The 13814-nt window shown below is 39.3% G+C and overlaps 1 protein-coding gene across 2 annotated transcripts in view; it reads right to left on the minus strand.

Moving 5' to 3' along the window:
* The window catches only part of mgl (low-density lipoprotein receptor-related protein megalin), a 611193-nt gene that overhangs the window by 498206 nt on the left and 99173 nt on the right, over window positions 1-13814 (minus strand). For both annotated transcript variants that reach the window (XM_070084278.1, XM_070084279.1), the window contains exon 12: window positions 6679-6888. In XM_070084278.1, the coding sequence (XP_069940379.1) occupies window positions 6679-6888 (210 nt within the window). The remainder of the gene's footprint in view (window positions 1-6678; window positions 6889-13814) is intronic.

Here is a 13814-nt window from a genome sequence, read left to right on the forward strand (position 1 = left end):
TAACCCTTAAACGGTCCAAACGTATATATACGTTCTCTCGTGTAGCACCCCAAATGTATACAGTGGACCCTCGACCAACGATGGCATTGATTAACGATAAATCCGACTAGCGATACATTTTAACGCAAAATTTTTGACTCGACTAGCGCTAAAAAACTCGACCAACACTATTCATTCCATCTGAGACGCGTCCACTTCTGGCCAGTGTTTACAAGCCAGCCAGCCATCGCGGTCACTTCCAAGCATACAATCGGAACATTTCATATTATCACAGCCTTTTTAGTGATTGCACCTGCAAAATAAGTCACCATGGGCCCCAAGAAAGCTTCTAGTGCCAACCCTACAGCAAAAAGGGTGAGAATTACTATGGATATGAAGAAAGAGATCATTGCTAAGTATGAAAGTGGAGTGCGTGTCTCCGAGCTGGCCAGGTTGTACACAAAAACCCAATCAACCATCGCTACTATTGTGGCCAAGAAAACGGCAATCAAGGAAGCTGTTCTTGCCAAAGGTGCAACTATGTTTTCGAAACTGAGATCGCAAGTACTCGTAGATGCTGAGAGACTGTTATTGGTGTGGATAAATGAAAAACAGATAGCAGGAGATAGCATCTCTCAAGGGATCATATGTGAAAAGGCTAGGAAGTTGCATGATGATTTAATTAAAAAAATGCCAGCAACTAGTGGTGATGTGAGTGAATTTAAGGCCAGCAAAGGTTGGTTTGAGAGATTTAAAGGGAAGGGAAGTAACCCCAGAAAAGGACTTGCCACCTCAAGTCCTAATGGAAGGGGATTCCCCTTCTAAACACTAAGACCATCAACACTCTCCCCTCCTGCCATCCCATCAATCATCACCAGATCTTCAATAAAGGTAAGTGTCATGTAACTGTGCATGTCTTCTTCAGTTTGTGTGTATTAAAATTAATATTTCATGTGGTAAAAACAATTTTTTTTTCATACTTTGGGGTGTCCTACACGGATTAATTTGATTTCCATTATTTCTTATGGGGAAAATTAACTTGACTAACGATAATTTTGACTACCGATGAGCTCTCAGGAACGGATTAATAGCGTTAGTTGAGGGTCCACTGTATATACGTTTCCTTTGTCATTCATTCAACATTGGCACAATAACCCTGAGTCACCCAGACATGAGAGAATGGGTGTGCTCACTCACTGTGCACCATATGAAAAAAAATTGGAGATGTCTGGGTACTATATGCTCTTTTTTTCCTATTAAAAACAATTTTTTTTCTCTCAAAATTCTGGGTGCTATGCAAGAGAATGTATATATACGTTTGGATCATTTAAGGGCTAAAGATTGCAAGATGGAGCTTAGTCAGCCATTAATGAGTGTGTTTAATGCATCCATCCATACTGGTGTTGTGCCTGAGATGTGGAAGATGGCTAATGGGGTTCCTATATTCAAATCGGGGGATAAGTCCATTCCTTCAAATTACCGTCCAATAAGCCTGACATCTATAGTAGGCAAATTCTTCTTTTTCTTTCAACAAACTGGCCATATCCCACTGAGGCAGGGTGGCCCAAAAAGAAAAACAAAAGTTTCTGTTTAAATTTAGTAATTTAAACAGGAGAAGGGGTTACTAGCCCTGGTTACTGGTACCTGGTACTACGACAATAAGAGGAAATAAACAAGAATACGAACTAGAAAGAAAAATGGAAGAAAACCTAGAAGGGTGTGTATATATGCTTGTACATGTATGTGTAGTGTGACCTAAGTGTAAGCATTAGTAGCAAGATGTACCTGAAATCTTACATGTTTATTAGACAAAAAAGACACCAGCAATCCTACCATTATGTAAAACAATTACAGGTTTCCATTTTACACTCACTTGGCAAGACGGTAGTACCTCCCTGGGCGGTTGCTACCAACCTACTACCTACAGTAGGCAAATTATTAAAATCAATTATAGATAACATAATTAGAAGTCACCTCGAAGAACATAATTTGATTAATGAATCTCAGCATGGGTTCACGAGAGGTCATTCCTTCCTGACAAATTTACTGACGTTCTTCAATAGAACATTTCAGACAGTACACAGTGATAAAAAATATGATATTGTTTATTTGGATTTTAGTAAAGCCTTGGTAGAGAACCTCACAAGAGACTCTTAGGAAAAGTGGCAGCTCATGGTATAGGAAGTAAAGTTCTAGCATGGATAGAGGCATGGCTTACCAACAGAAAGTAAAGAGTTTCCATTAATGGGGTCAAATCTGAATGGGGATTAGTCACTAGTAGCATTCCACAAGGATCAGTTTTAGGCCCTCTGTTGTTCATAATTTACACTAATGACCTTGATGAAGGAATTACAAATGACATGAGCAAATTTGCTGATGATACAAAGATAGGCTGTATGATTCATTCTGAGAAGGATTCCAATGAACTCCAGGAGGATTTGGACAAATTAATGTCTTGGTCTGAAAAATGTCTCCATGGGGAAGTGGAACAGAATTCTTCCTCCGTAAGCCATGCGTGTTGTAAGAGGCGACTAAAATGCCGGGAGCAAGGGGCTAGTAACCCCTTCTCCTGTATATATTACTAAATGTAAAAGGAGAAACTTTCGTTTTTCCTTTTGGGCCACCCCGCCTCGGTGGGATACGGCCGGTGTGTTGAAAGAAAGAAAGAAGTCTGAAAAATGAAGTGGGAATGAAAATAACCCTCAAAGCTATAAACTAGGTGAAGTAGATCTTGATCATACAGAATATGAAAAAGACTTGGGAGTCATGGTAAGCAGAAATTTAAAACCAAGACAGCAGTGTCTAAGTGTGCCGAATAAGGCTAACAGATTACTAGCCTTTATTTCAAGAAGTATAAGTAACAGAAATCCAAAAGTTATTTTACAACTCTATACATCACTGGTGAGGCCTCATTTAGATTATGCCGCTCAGTTTTGGTCTCCTTACTACAGGATGGATATAGACTCATTGGAGAACATACAAAAAATATAAGAATGGAGGAACACCGCAGCAGGCCTGTTGGCCCATACTAGGCAAGTCCTTTACAATCTATCCCACTAACAAAATATTTGCCAAACCAAATTTTCAATGCCACGTAAGAAATAAGCTCTGATAACTCTATCCACTCATATGCAAGTCCCACTCAAATCCAATCCCTCTCACTCACGTATTTATCCAACCTAAATTTGAAACTACCCAAGGTTTTAGCCTCAATAACCCTACTAAGCAGACTGTTCCACTCATCAACTACCCTATTTCCAAACCAATACTTTCCTATATCCTTTCTAAATCTAAACTTGTCTAATCTGAATCCATTACTGCAGGTTCTCTCTTGGAGAGATATCCTCAAGACCTTATTTATATCCCCTTTATTAATACCCATCGTCCACTTATACACTTCGATCATGTCTCCCCCTCATTCTTCGCCTAACAAGTGAATGTAATTTAAGGGTCTTCAATCTTTCTTCATAAGGAAGATTTCTAATGCTATGTATTAATTTAGTCATTCTATGCTGAATGTTTTCTAATGAATTTATGTCCATTCTGTAATATGGAGACCAGAACTGAGCTGCATAATCTAGGTGAGGCCTTACTAATGATGTATAAAGCTGTAGTATAACTTCTGAACTTCTGTTGCTTATACTTCTTGATATGAACTCCAGTAATCTGTTTGCCTTATTACGTACGCTTAGGCATTGCTGTCTTGGTTTAAGGTTACTGCTTATCATAACCCCAAAGTCCTTTTTGCAATCAGTATGGCTAAGTTCTACATTATTTAACTTGTAAGTGCTAGGGTTATGGACACTCCCGACCTTCTGAACCTTGCATTTATCTACATTGAACTGTATCTGCCACTTTTCTGACCAGGTACTGAGTTTGTCTAAATCCTCCTGAAGTTGTGAGACATCAACGTCTGAATCAATTATCCTACCTATCTTTGTGTCATTGGTGAATTTGCTCATTTCACTAGTAATTCCCTCATCAATATCATTGATATATACAATGGTCCCTCAATAATCGTCCGGCCTGAAAGTCATCCATTTCGGAAATAGTCCCGTTATTTCATCTAAACATTGGCTCGCAAATGGTCCGTTAACTCGCTAATCGTCTTTCATCCTGGACGCGTACTCATGGCTCTGAGCCGCGTCGTCCTCCCTTCCCAGCCAGTGTGCCATTGTTTACCAGTGAGTGACGGTCCCCTCATGTGTTCATACGAAATATTTTATAATATTCCATTCATTTTAGTGCTTGCAAGTGCTAAATAAGCTACCATGGCTCCAAAGAAAGCTCCTAGTGCCAAGCCTTTGGTAAAGAAGGTGAGAAATACGACTGAATTTAAGAAAAGCATCATTGAACAATATGAAAGTGGCATACGTGTGGGCGAACTGGCCAGGATGTATAACAAATCCCGTACAACCATATCTTCCATCATAGCCAAGAAAAAGGAAATCAAGGATGTTGTTGCTGCAAAGGGGGTAAATATGCTGACAAAAATGAGATTACCAGTACTCGAAGATGTTGAGAAGTTATTATTGGTGGGGATAAACAAGAAACAATTAGCAGGAGATAGTCTTATGATGTCGCTTATTTGTGAAAAGGCTAGGCAGTTGCATGACGATTTGGAAAAGAAATTGCCTGCAACTAGTGGTGATGTGAGTGAATTTAAGGCCAGCAAAGGCTGGTTTGAGAGATTTAAGAATCGTAGCAGCATACACAGTGTGATAAGGCATGGTGAGGCTGCCAGTTTGGAGAAAAAAGCGGCTTAAAAATATGTGCAGTAATTCCAGGGGTACATAGAGGCTGAAGGATTGCAACCCCAACAAGTGTTTAATTGTGACGAAACAGGCCTGTTTTGGAAGAAAATGCCAAACAGGACCTACATTACACAGGAGTATAAAGCACTCCCAGGACACAAGCCTATGAAGGACAGGGTCACTTTATATAGTGGGGATTGCAGAGTGAAGCCTCTACTTATGTATCACTTTGAAACTCCCAGTGTGTTCAGGAAAACAATGTCATCAAGGCTAATTTGTGTGTGATGTGGAAGGCAAACAGTAAGGCATGGGTCACTAGGGACATTTTCTATGACTGGTTTTATCATGTGTTTGGCCCCACTGTGAAAAACTACCTCCTGCAAAATAAATTGGACCTTAAGTGCCTCCTGGTATTAGACAATGCTCCTGCTCATCCTTCAGATTTGCCAGAGCAAATTTTGGGGGAGTTGAGCTTAATAAAAGTGAAGTTTTTGCCTCCTAATAACACTCCTGTCCTCCAGCCCATGGACCAGCAGGTCATTTTAAGTTTCAAAAGTGATTTGAAGTGACTTTAAACACTCGACTGACCCTAAAAGACTTTTGGAATGATCACTTTAGTATCCTCAATTGCATAAACCTTATAGGTAAGGCTTGGAAGGGAGTGACTAACAGAACCTTGAACTCTGCTTGGAGGAAATTGTGGCCAGAATGTGGAATCTGTTGTGGCATTGGGGAAGCCCATGGGGTTGGAGGTTAGTGGGGAGGATGTGGAAGAGTTGGTGGAGGAGGATGATGAAGAACTAACCACTGATGAGCTGCAAGAGCATCTGCAACAGCAAGAGGCTACAACTGAGAAAACTGCTTCAGAAGAGAGGAGAGAGAAATTGAGGAAGTTGCCTTCTTCAACGATTAAGGACATTTGTACAATGTGGACAAAGGTGCAAGCCTTAATGGAAGAACATCACCCTGACACAGCTATTGCAAGCCGTGCTGGTGACTTTTACAACAATGTTGTGGCCCATTTTAGGAAAATCTTAAAGGAATGCGAAGTACAGAGCTCTATGGACAGATTTTTGGTGCAACAGAGCTCCAGTGATTGTCAAGTTGTTCCCAGTGGCATTAAAAAAAGAAGGGAAGTAACCCCAGAAAAGGACTTGGTACCTAAAGTCCTTATGGAAGGGGGTTCCCCTTCCAAAAAATAATACACCTCCATCATCTCCCCTCCTCCCATCTCATCACTCATCAATAAATCATCAAAAAAGGTAAGTGTCATTTATTCATGTAGTATTTATTGTGCTTGTATCATTGTTTTCTGTGTAGGAAAATGAATATTTCATGTGAAAAAAAAAATCATTCTTTTGGGTGTCTGGAACAGATTAATTGGATTTCCATTATTTCTTATACGGAAAATTAATTCGGCTAACGATAAATTCGGCTAAGGACAAGCTCTCTGGAATGGATTAAAATTGTTGGTCGAGGGTCCACTGTACATACAAACATTCCACCTCTTTATATATTAAAAGCCCAAAGAAGAGTAACAAAATGACTCTCAAAGCCAAAAATACAAGTAATGATGAAGAAGCCCATGCTGGCTGATGGTAGAAAACAAGGAGATATAAGACAAAGTTATAAAATCTGTGAGAGAACTGATAAACAAGTTCTATTATTTAATACATTCAACAGGTATAACAAGAGTCCACAGAGGCAAATATAGAAAAAAAGTAGATTTAAAGAGATACTGTGAGTGGAATAAACTGAAAGGACATAGTCAGTGCAGTGCTACAAACATATGAAATTTGAAAATAAATGATGAACCTGTTAATGAAGACAGAACACCATGAGCACAACTCTGCTCCTGTTGCTACAAATAGGTAACTATTGTATATAAATTCTGCATCTACATGAATCAGCTTGATAACATACAGTAATTCACTGTAATGCTTACCTGTTCCTTTTCTCTTCACTCTGTAAATTACATCTAAGCTAACATCAGAGTAATAGATGTAATCATTACGATAATCAAAATCGAGTCCCACAAATCTTGCAGCCTTTGATACTATGGGGTTGATAGCATCATTGAAGTTCTCAGAAACAGGATCCAATACTTGTCCCTTGATAAATTTTTGTTGCGAATACATCAAAAACTCTGCCACCACTGAAAAGTAACAGTATGATAACAACAATTAAAATGCTCTAAAAATGTTTTTACTCTTTCCTATTCAAAAAATGTATAGTACAGAGCTATTGTGTCTCCTATGGAATAACATACACTCTATGAATAGGAAATGTATTTCACAGAGTGAGTGTGAGTGTGAGTGTGAGTGTGTGTGTGTGTGTGTGTGTGTGTGTGTGTGTGTGTGTGTGTGTGTGTGTGTGTGTGTGTGTGTGTGTGTGTGTGTGTGTGTGTGTGTGTGTGTGTGTGTGTGTGTGTGTGTGTGTGTGTGTGTGTGTGTGTGTGTATTTTTTTTTTTTTTAACAAGTCGGCCGTCTCCCACCGAGGCAGGGTGACCCAAAAAAGAAAGAAAATCCCCAAAAAGAAAATACTTTCATCATCATTCAACACTTTCACCACACTCACACATTATCACTGCTTTTGCAGAGGTGCTCAGAATACAACAGTTTAGAAGCATATACGTATAAAGATACACAACATATCCCTCCAAACTGCCAATATCCCAAACCCCTCCTTGAAAGTGCAGGCATTGTACTTCCCATTTCCAGGACTCAAGTCTGACTATATGAAAATAACCGGTTTCCCTGAATCCCTTCACTAAATATTACCCTGCTCACACTCCAACAGATCGTCAGGTCCCAAGTATCATTCGTCTCCATTCACTCCTATCTAACACGCTCATGCACGCTTGCTGGAAGTCCAAGCCCCTCGCCCACAAAACCTCCTTTACCCCCTCTTTCCAACCCTTTCGAGGACGACCCCTACCCCTCCTTCCTTCCCCTATAGATTTATATGCTTTCCATGTCATTCTACTTTGATCCATTCTCTCTAAATGACCAAACCACCTCAACAACCCCTCTTCTGCCCTCTGACTAATGCTTTTATTAACTCCACACCTTCTCCTAATTTCCACACTCCGAATTTTCTGCATAATATTTACACCACACATTGCCCTTAGACAGGACATCTCCACTGCCTCCAACCATCTCCTCGCTGCTGCATTTACCACCCAAACTTCACATCCATATAAGAGTGTTGGTACTACTATACTTTCATACATTCCCTTCTTTGCCTCCATATATAACGTTTTTTGACTCCACATATACCTCAACGCACCACTCACCTTTTTTCCCTCATCAATTCTATGATTAACCTCATCCTTCATAAATCCATCCACCGACACGTCAACTCCCAAGTATCTGAAAACATTCACTTCTTCCATACTCCTCCTCCCCAATTTGATATCCAATTTTTCTTTATCTAAATCATTTGATACCCTCATCACCTTACTCTTTTCTATGTTCACTTTCAACTTTCTACCTTTACACACATTCTCAAACTCATCCACTAACCTTTGCAATTTTTCTTTAGAATCTCCCATAAGCACAGTATCATCAGCAAAAAGTAACTGTGTCAATTCCCATTTTGAATTTGATTCCCCATAATTTAATCCCACCCCTCTCCCAAACACCCTAGCATTTACTTCTTTTACAACCCCATCTGTAAATATATTAAACGACCATGGTGACATTACACATCCCTGTCTAAGACCTACTTTTACCGGGAAGTATTCTCCCTCTCTTCTACACACCCTAACCTGAGCCTCACTATCCTCATAAAAGCTCTTTACAGCATTTAGTAACTTACCACCTATTGCATATACTTGCAACATCTGCCACATTGCTCCTCTATCCACTCTATCATATGCCATATATATATATTATCTTTTATTAACACATCGGCCGATTCCCACCAAGGCAGGGTAGCCTGAAAAAGAAAAACTTCCATCATCATTCACTCCATCACTGTCTTGCCAGAGGGGTGCTTACACTACAGTTATAAAATTGTAACATTAACACTCCTTCAGAGTGCAATCACTGTACTTTCCATCTCCAGGACTCAAGTCGAGCCTGCTGGTTTTCCTGAATCCCTTCATAAATGTTACTTTCCTCACACTCCAACAGCACGTCAAGTAATAAAAACTATTTGTCTCCATTCACTCCTATCAAATATGCTCACACATGCTTGCTTGAAGTCCATGCCCCTCACATACAAAACATCCTTTATCTCATCCCTCCAACCCTTCATTGGCCGACCCCTATCCTGCCTTCCATCCACTACAGATTTATACACTCTCTAACTCATTCTGTTTTGTTCCATTCTCTGTAGATATTCGAACCACCTCAACAACCCTTCCTCAGCCCTCTGGATAACAGATTTGGTAATCCCACACCTTCTCCTGATCTCCAAACTATGAATTCTCTGCATTATATTCACACCACACATTGACCTCAGACATGACATCTCCACTGCCTCCAGCCTCCTCCTCCTCCTCATTGCAACATTCATCATCCATGCTTCACACCAATACAAGAGTGTTGGTACAATTATACTCTCATACATACCCCTCTTTGCTTCCATGGACAAAGTTCTTTGTCTCCACAGACTCCTAAGTGCACCACTCACCCTTTTCCCCTCATCAATTCTATGATTCACCTCATCCTTCATAGACCCATCTGCTGACACGTCCACTCATAAATATCTGAATACATTCACCTCTTCCATACTCTCTCCCTCCAATCTGATACCCAATCTTTTGTCACCTAATCTTTTTGTTATCCTCATCACCTTAATCTTTCCTATATTCACTTTTAATTTTCTTTTACATACCCTACCAAATTCATCCACCAACCTCTGCAACTTGTCTTCAGAATCTCTCAAAAGCACAGTGTCATCAGCAAAGAGCAATTGTGACAATTCCCACTTTGTGCTTGATTCTTTATCTTTTAACTCCACACCTCTTGCCAAGACCCTTGCATTCACTTATCTTACAACCCCATCTATAAATATATTGAACAACCACAGTGACATCACACATCCTTGTCTAAGGCCTACTTTTACTTGGAAATAATCTCCCTCTCACCTACATACTCTAACTTTAGCCTCACTGTCCTCATAAAAACTCTTCACTGCTTTCAGTAACCTACCTCCTATACCATACACCTGCAACATCTGCCACATCGCCCCCTATCCACCTTGTCATATGCTTTTTTCAAATCCACAAATGCCACAAAAACCTCTTTACCCTTATCTAAATACTGTTCACCTATATGATTCACTGTAAACACTTGGTCTACACATCCCCTACCTTTCCTAAAGCCTCCTTGTTCTTCTGCTGTCGTACTCTCTATCTTACTCTTAATTCTTTCAATAATAACTACCATACACTTTACCAGGTATACTCAACAGACTTATTCGCCTGTAATTTTTGCACTCTCTTTTATCTTCTTTGCCTTTATACAAAGGAGCTATGCATGCTCTCTGCCAATTCCTAGGTACCTTACCCTCTTCCATACATTTACTAAATAATAGCACCAACCACTCCAAAACTATATCCCCATCTGCTTGTAACATTTCTATCTTTATCCCATCAATCTCAGCTGCCTTACCCCCTTTCATTCTACCCACAGCCTCACGAACTTCCCCCACACTCACAACTGGTTCTTCCTCACTCCTACAAGATGTTATTCCTCCTTGCCCTATAAACAAAACCATAGCTTCCCTATCTTCATCAACACTTAACAATTCCTCAAAATATTCCCTCTATCTTCCCGATACCTCTAAATCTCCATTTAATAACTCTCATCTCTTATTTTTAACTGTCAAATCCATTTGTTCCCTAGGCTATCTCAGCTTATTAATCTCACTCCAAAGCTGTTTCTTATTTTCAACAAAATTTGTTGATAACATCTCACCCACTCTCTCATTTGCTCTCTCTTTACACTGCTTCACCACTCTCTTAGCCTCTCTTTTTCTCTCCATACACTCTTCCCTCCTTGCATCACTTCTACTTTGCAAAAACCTCTCATATGCTAACTTTTTCTCCCTTACTACTCTCTTTACATCACCATTCCACCAATCGCTCTTCTTCCCTCCCGCACCCACTTTCTTGTAACCACTTTCTTGTTGTAGTGTGAGCAAAGTAACATTTATGAAGGGATTCAGGGAAACCGGCAGGCTGGACTTGAGTCCTGGAGATGGGAAGTAGTGTCTGCACTCTGAAGGAGAGGTGTTAATGTTGCAGTTTTATAACTGGAGTGTAAAGCACCCTTCTGGCAAGACAGTGATGGAGTGAATGATCATGAAAGTTTTTTCGTTTTCGGGCCACCCTGCCTTGGTGGGATGCGGTCGGTTTGTTGAGAATAAATAAATAAATAAATAAATGTGTGTGTGTGTGTGTGTGTGTGTGTGTGTGTGTGTGTGTGTGTGTGTGTGTGTGTGTGTGTGTGTGTGTGTGTGTGTGTGTGTGTGTGTGTGTGTGTGTGTGTGTGTGTGTGTGTGTGTGTGTGTGTGTGTGTGTGTGTGTGTGTGTGTGTGTGTGTGTGTGTGTGTGTAGCAAGGGGCTAGTAACCCCTTCTCCTGTATATATTACTAAATGTAATAGGAGAAACTTCCATTTTTCCTTTTGGGCCACCCCGCCTCGGTGGGATACGGCCAGTGTGTTGAAAGAAAGAAAGAAAGAAAGAAAGAATGAAAATAAATAAATAAATAAATAATATATATATATATATATATATATATATATATATATATATATATATATATATATATATATATATATATATATATATATATATATATATATATATATATATATATATAACGATATATATATATATATATATATACACACACGTCGTGCCAAACATGTAAAACTGGTCAATTAGCAAGAACTCATTTAAAATTAAGTCCTTTCTAAAATTTTCTTTTATACGTTTAAAGATATATTTTTTTCATTAATGATAATGTAAAAATTTATAATTTTGCACCAAAAGAATCTTAGAAAACTTACCTAACCTTATTATAACAAGAACAATTTATTTTAGCCTAACCCAACTAAATATATTTTAGATTTGTTTACAATAATTTAATACTAAACAAACACAGTGAAATATGTTTTTTTCGTTAGGTTCAGAATGATTTTGGCAAAATTATTGCTTACACAAATTTTCACTTGTCCTATATGGCAAGATGAGCATTGCTATTTAAGCCAAGATCGCAAGTTCTGCCTATATATATATATATATATATATATATATATACAAACATACATATATATATATATATATATATATATATATATATATATATATAAATAGCTTAAAATATTTCAATTATTTATTTACATAAAATGATGCAATGCAGGCTGCAACAAAATTTACTCAATAATGTGCATATATTTTAGTTTAACTTCTTAACTGTCCAAACATAGATCTATGTTCTTACCGCTAGTGCTCCAAACGTAGATCTACATTTTATTTTTCCTGCCTCCAAATTTGATATGACTGGCCTGAGATGCCTGCTCAGCATAGAATGCGTCTTAACACTCGGTATGCACAGTATTAAAAAAATCTGGGACCATTTAGTACCTTGTGCCAGCACCAATTCAACTGAGCACCAGCTAGAGCAAACAGCATGGCAAACACCAAGGATTAACTGATGTCATGTTGTATTAACACCCCCCTTTTAAGAGGAAAGTGGTGTTGACCCTGGGTTTAGTGGCTTTGAGGTGGATGTGGCCACAAGTGGTGGTTGAAATATCAAAAACCTTGATAATAATCCATGTGCAACATCTGTGCAACATCCTTTCAATTTTGGTACCACTGATAGTGTCATCTTGCCAGAATGTCCTATAACCTATGCTTTAAGTAAAAAAGAAACAATTCTGGAATGTGTAATACGTGTTCAGCAGGCTGGCTGACTGGCAGCTGGCTGGCTGATTGGCTGTCTCTATCTCTGTCTGTCTATCTGTATCTATCTCTATCTCTCTCTCTGTCTATCTCTGTCTCTATCTGTCTCTATCTCACAGGTACACTTAAATACATTTATACATAAGAACATAAGAACATAAGAAAGGAGGAACACTGCAGCAGGCCTGTTGGCCCATACTAGGCAGGTCCTTTACAATTCATCCCACTAACAAACATTTGACCAACCCAATTTTCAATGCTACCCAAGAAATAAGCTCTGATGTGCAAGTCCCACTCAAATCCAACCCCTCCCACTCATGTACTCATCCAACCTAAATTTTAAACTACCCAAAGTGTAAATTACCTAGGATAACCCAAAATATCCAGACAAAGTGCTATACTGTGCTTGTAGATATAAGGCATAATAAGCATGACTGGCAAGTAATACGCATTTTCACTTGATCAGGAATCAGATGTGACGAACTCTACATCCTGTTGGTTCATGAGCCGCTCTCTGAGACAAGAGAGACAAGCAGACAGAAAGACAGACACATACAGGCAGGCAGAAAGACACATACACACAGGCAGGCAGAAAGACACGCAAAGGCAGACAGAAAGACACACACACAGGCAGACAAAGACAGATAAGCAGAAATAGCTAGACAGACAGATACACACGTTTACGTGTATCTGTGAAAACATGTTTATGTGTATCTGTGAAAACGTTCATGTGTTTCTGTGAAAACAAATAAAGCCAGGGTTCCATGCAGCAGTGCACGATCATCAAGTGTCACTCCACTGCTGCCCTGTCAGCAGTTTAGTGACACTCATCTTAACACCATGCTTCAAGGAGTTTCATACATACTCCAGCATGTCTAAAACATTGCTGGGACCTATAAATACTCTGTATATATTCCTAGGCCTAGGTTTGATTTCCAGCCAGAGTAGAAACATTGGGCATGTTTCTTTCCACCTGCTGCCTATGTTCCCCATCAGTAAAATGGGTACCTGGGTGTTAGCCAACTGGTGTGGGTCGCATCCTGGGACACTGACCTAATTTGCCCGAAATGCTCAGCATAACAAGGGGCTTTCTATATAGCAGTATGTCATTGATGTCAGCTAGGCTTGTATACCACGTACATGTACTTGTAGTAAATA

Source organism: Cherax quadricarinatus, chromosome 12, assembly GCF_038502225.1.
Source record: "Cherax quadricarinatus isolate ZL_2023a chromosome 12, ASM3850222v1, whole genome shotgun sequence".
Lineage (NCBI taxonomy): Eukaryota > Metazoa > Arthropoda > Malacostraca > Decapoda > Parastacidae > Cherax > Cherax quadricarinatus.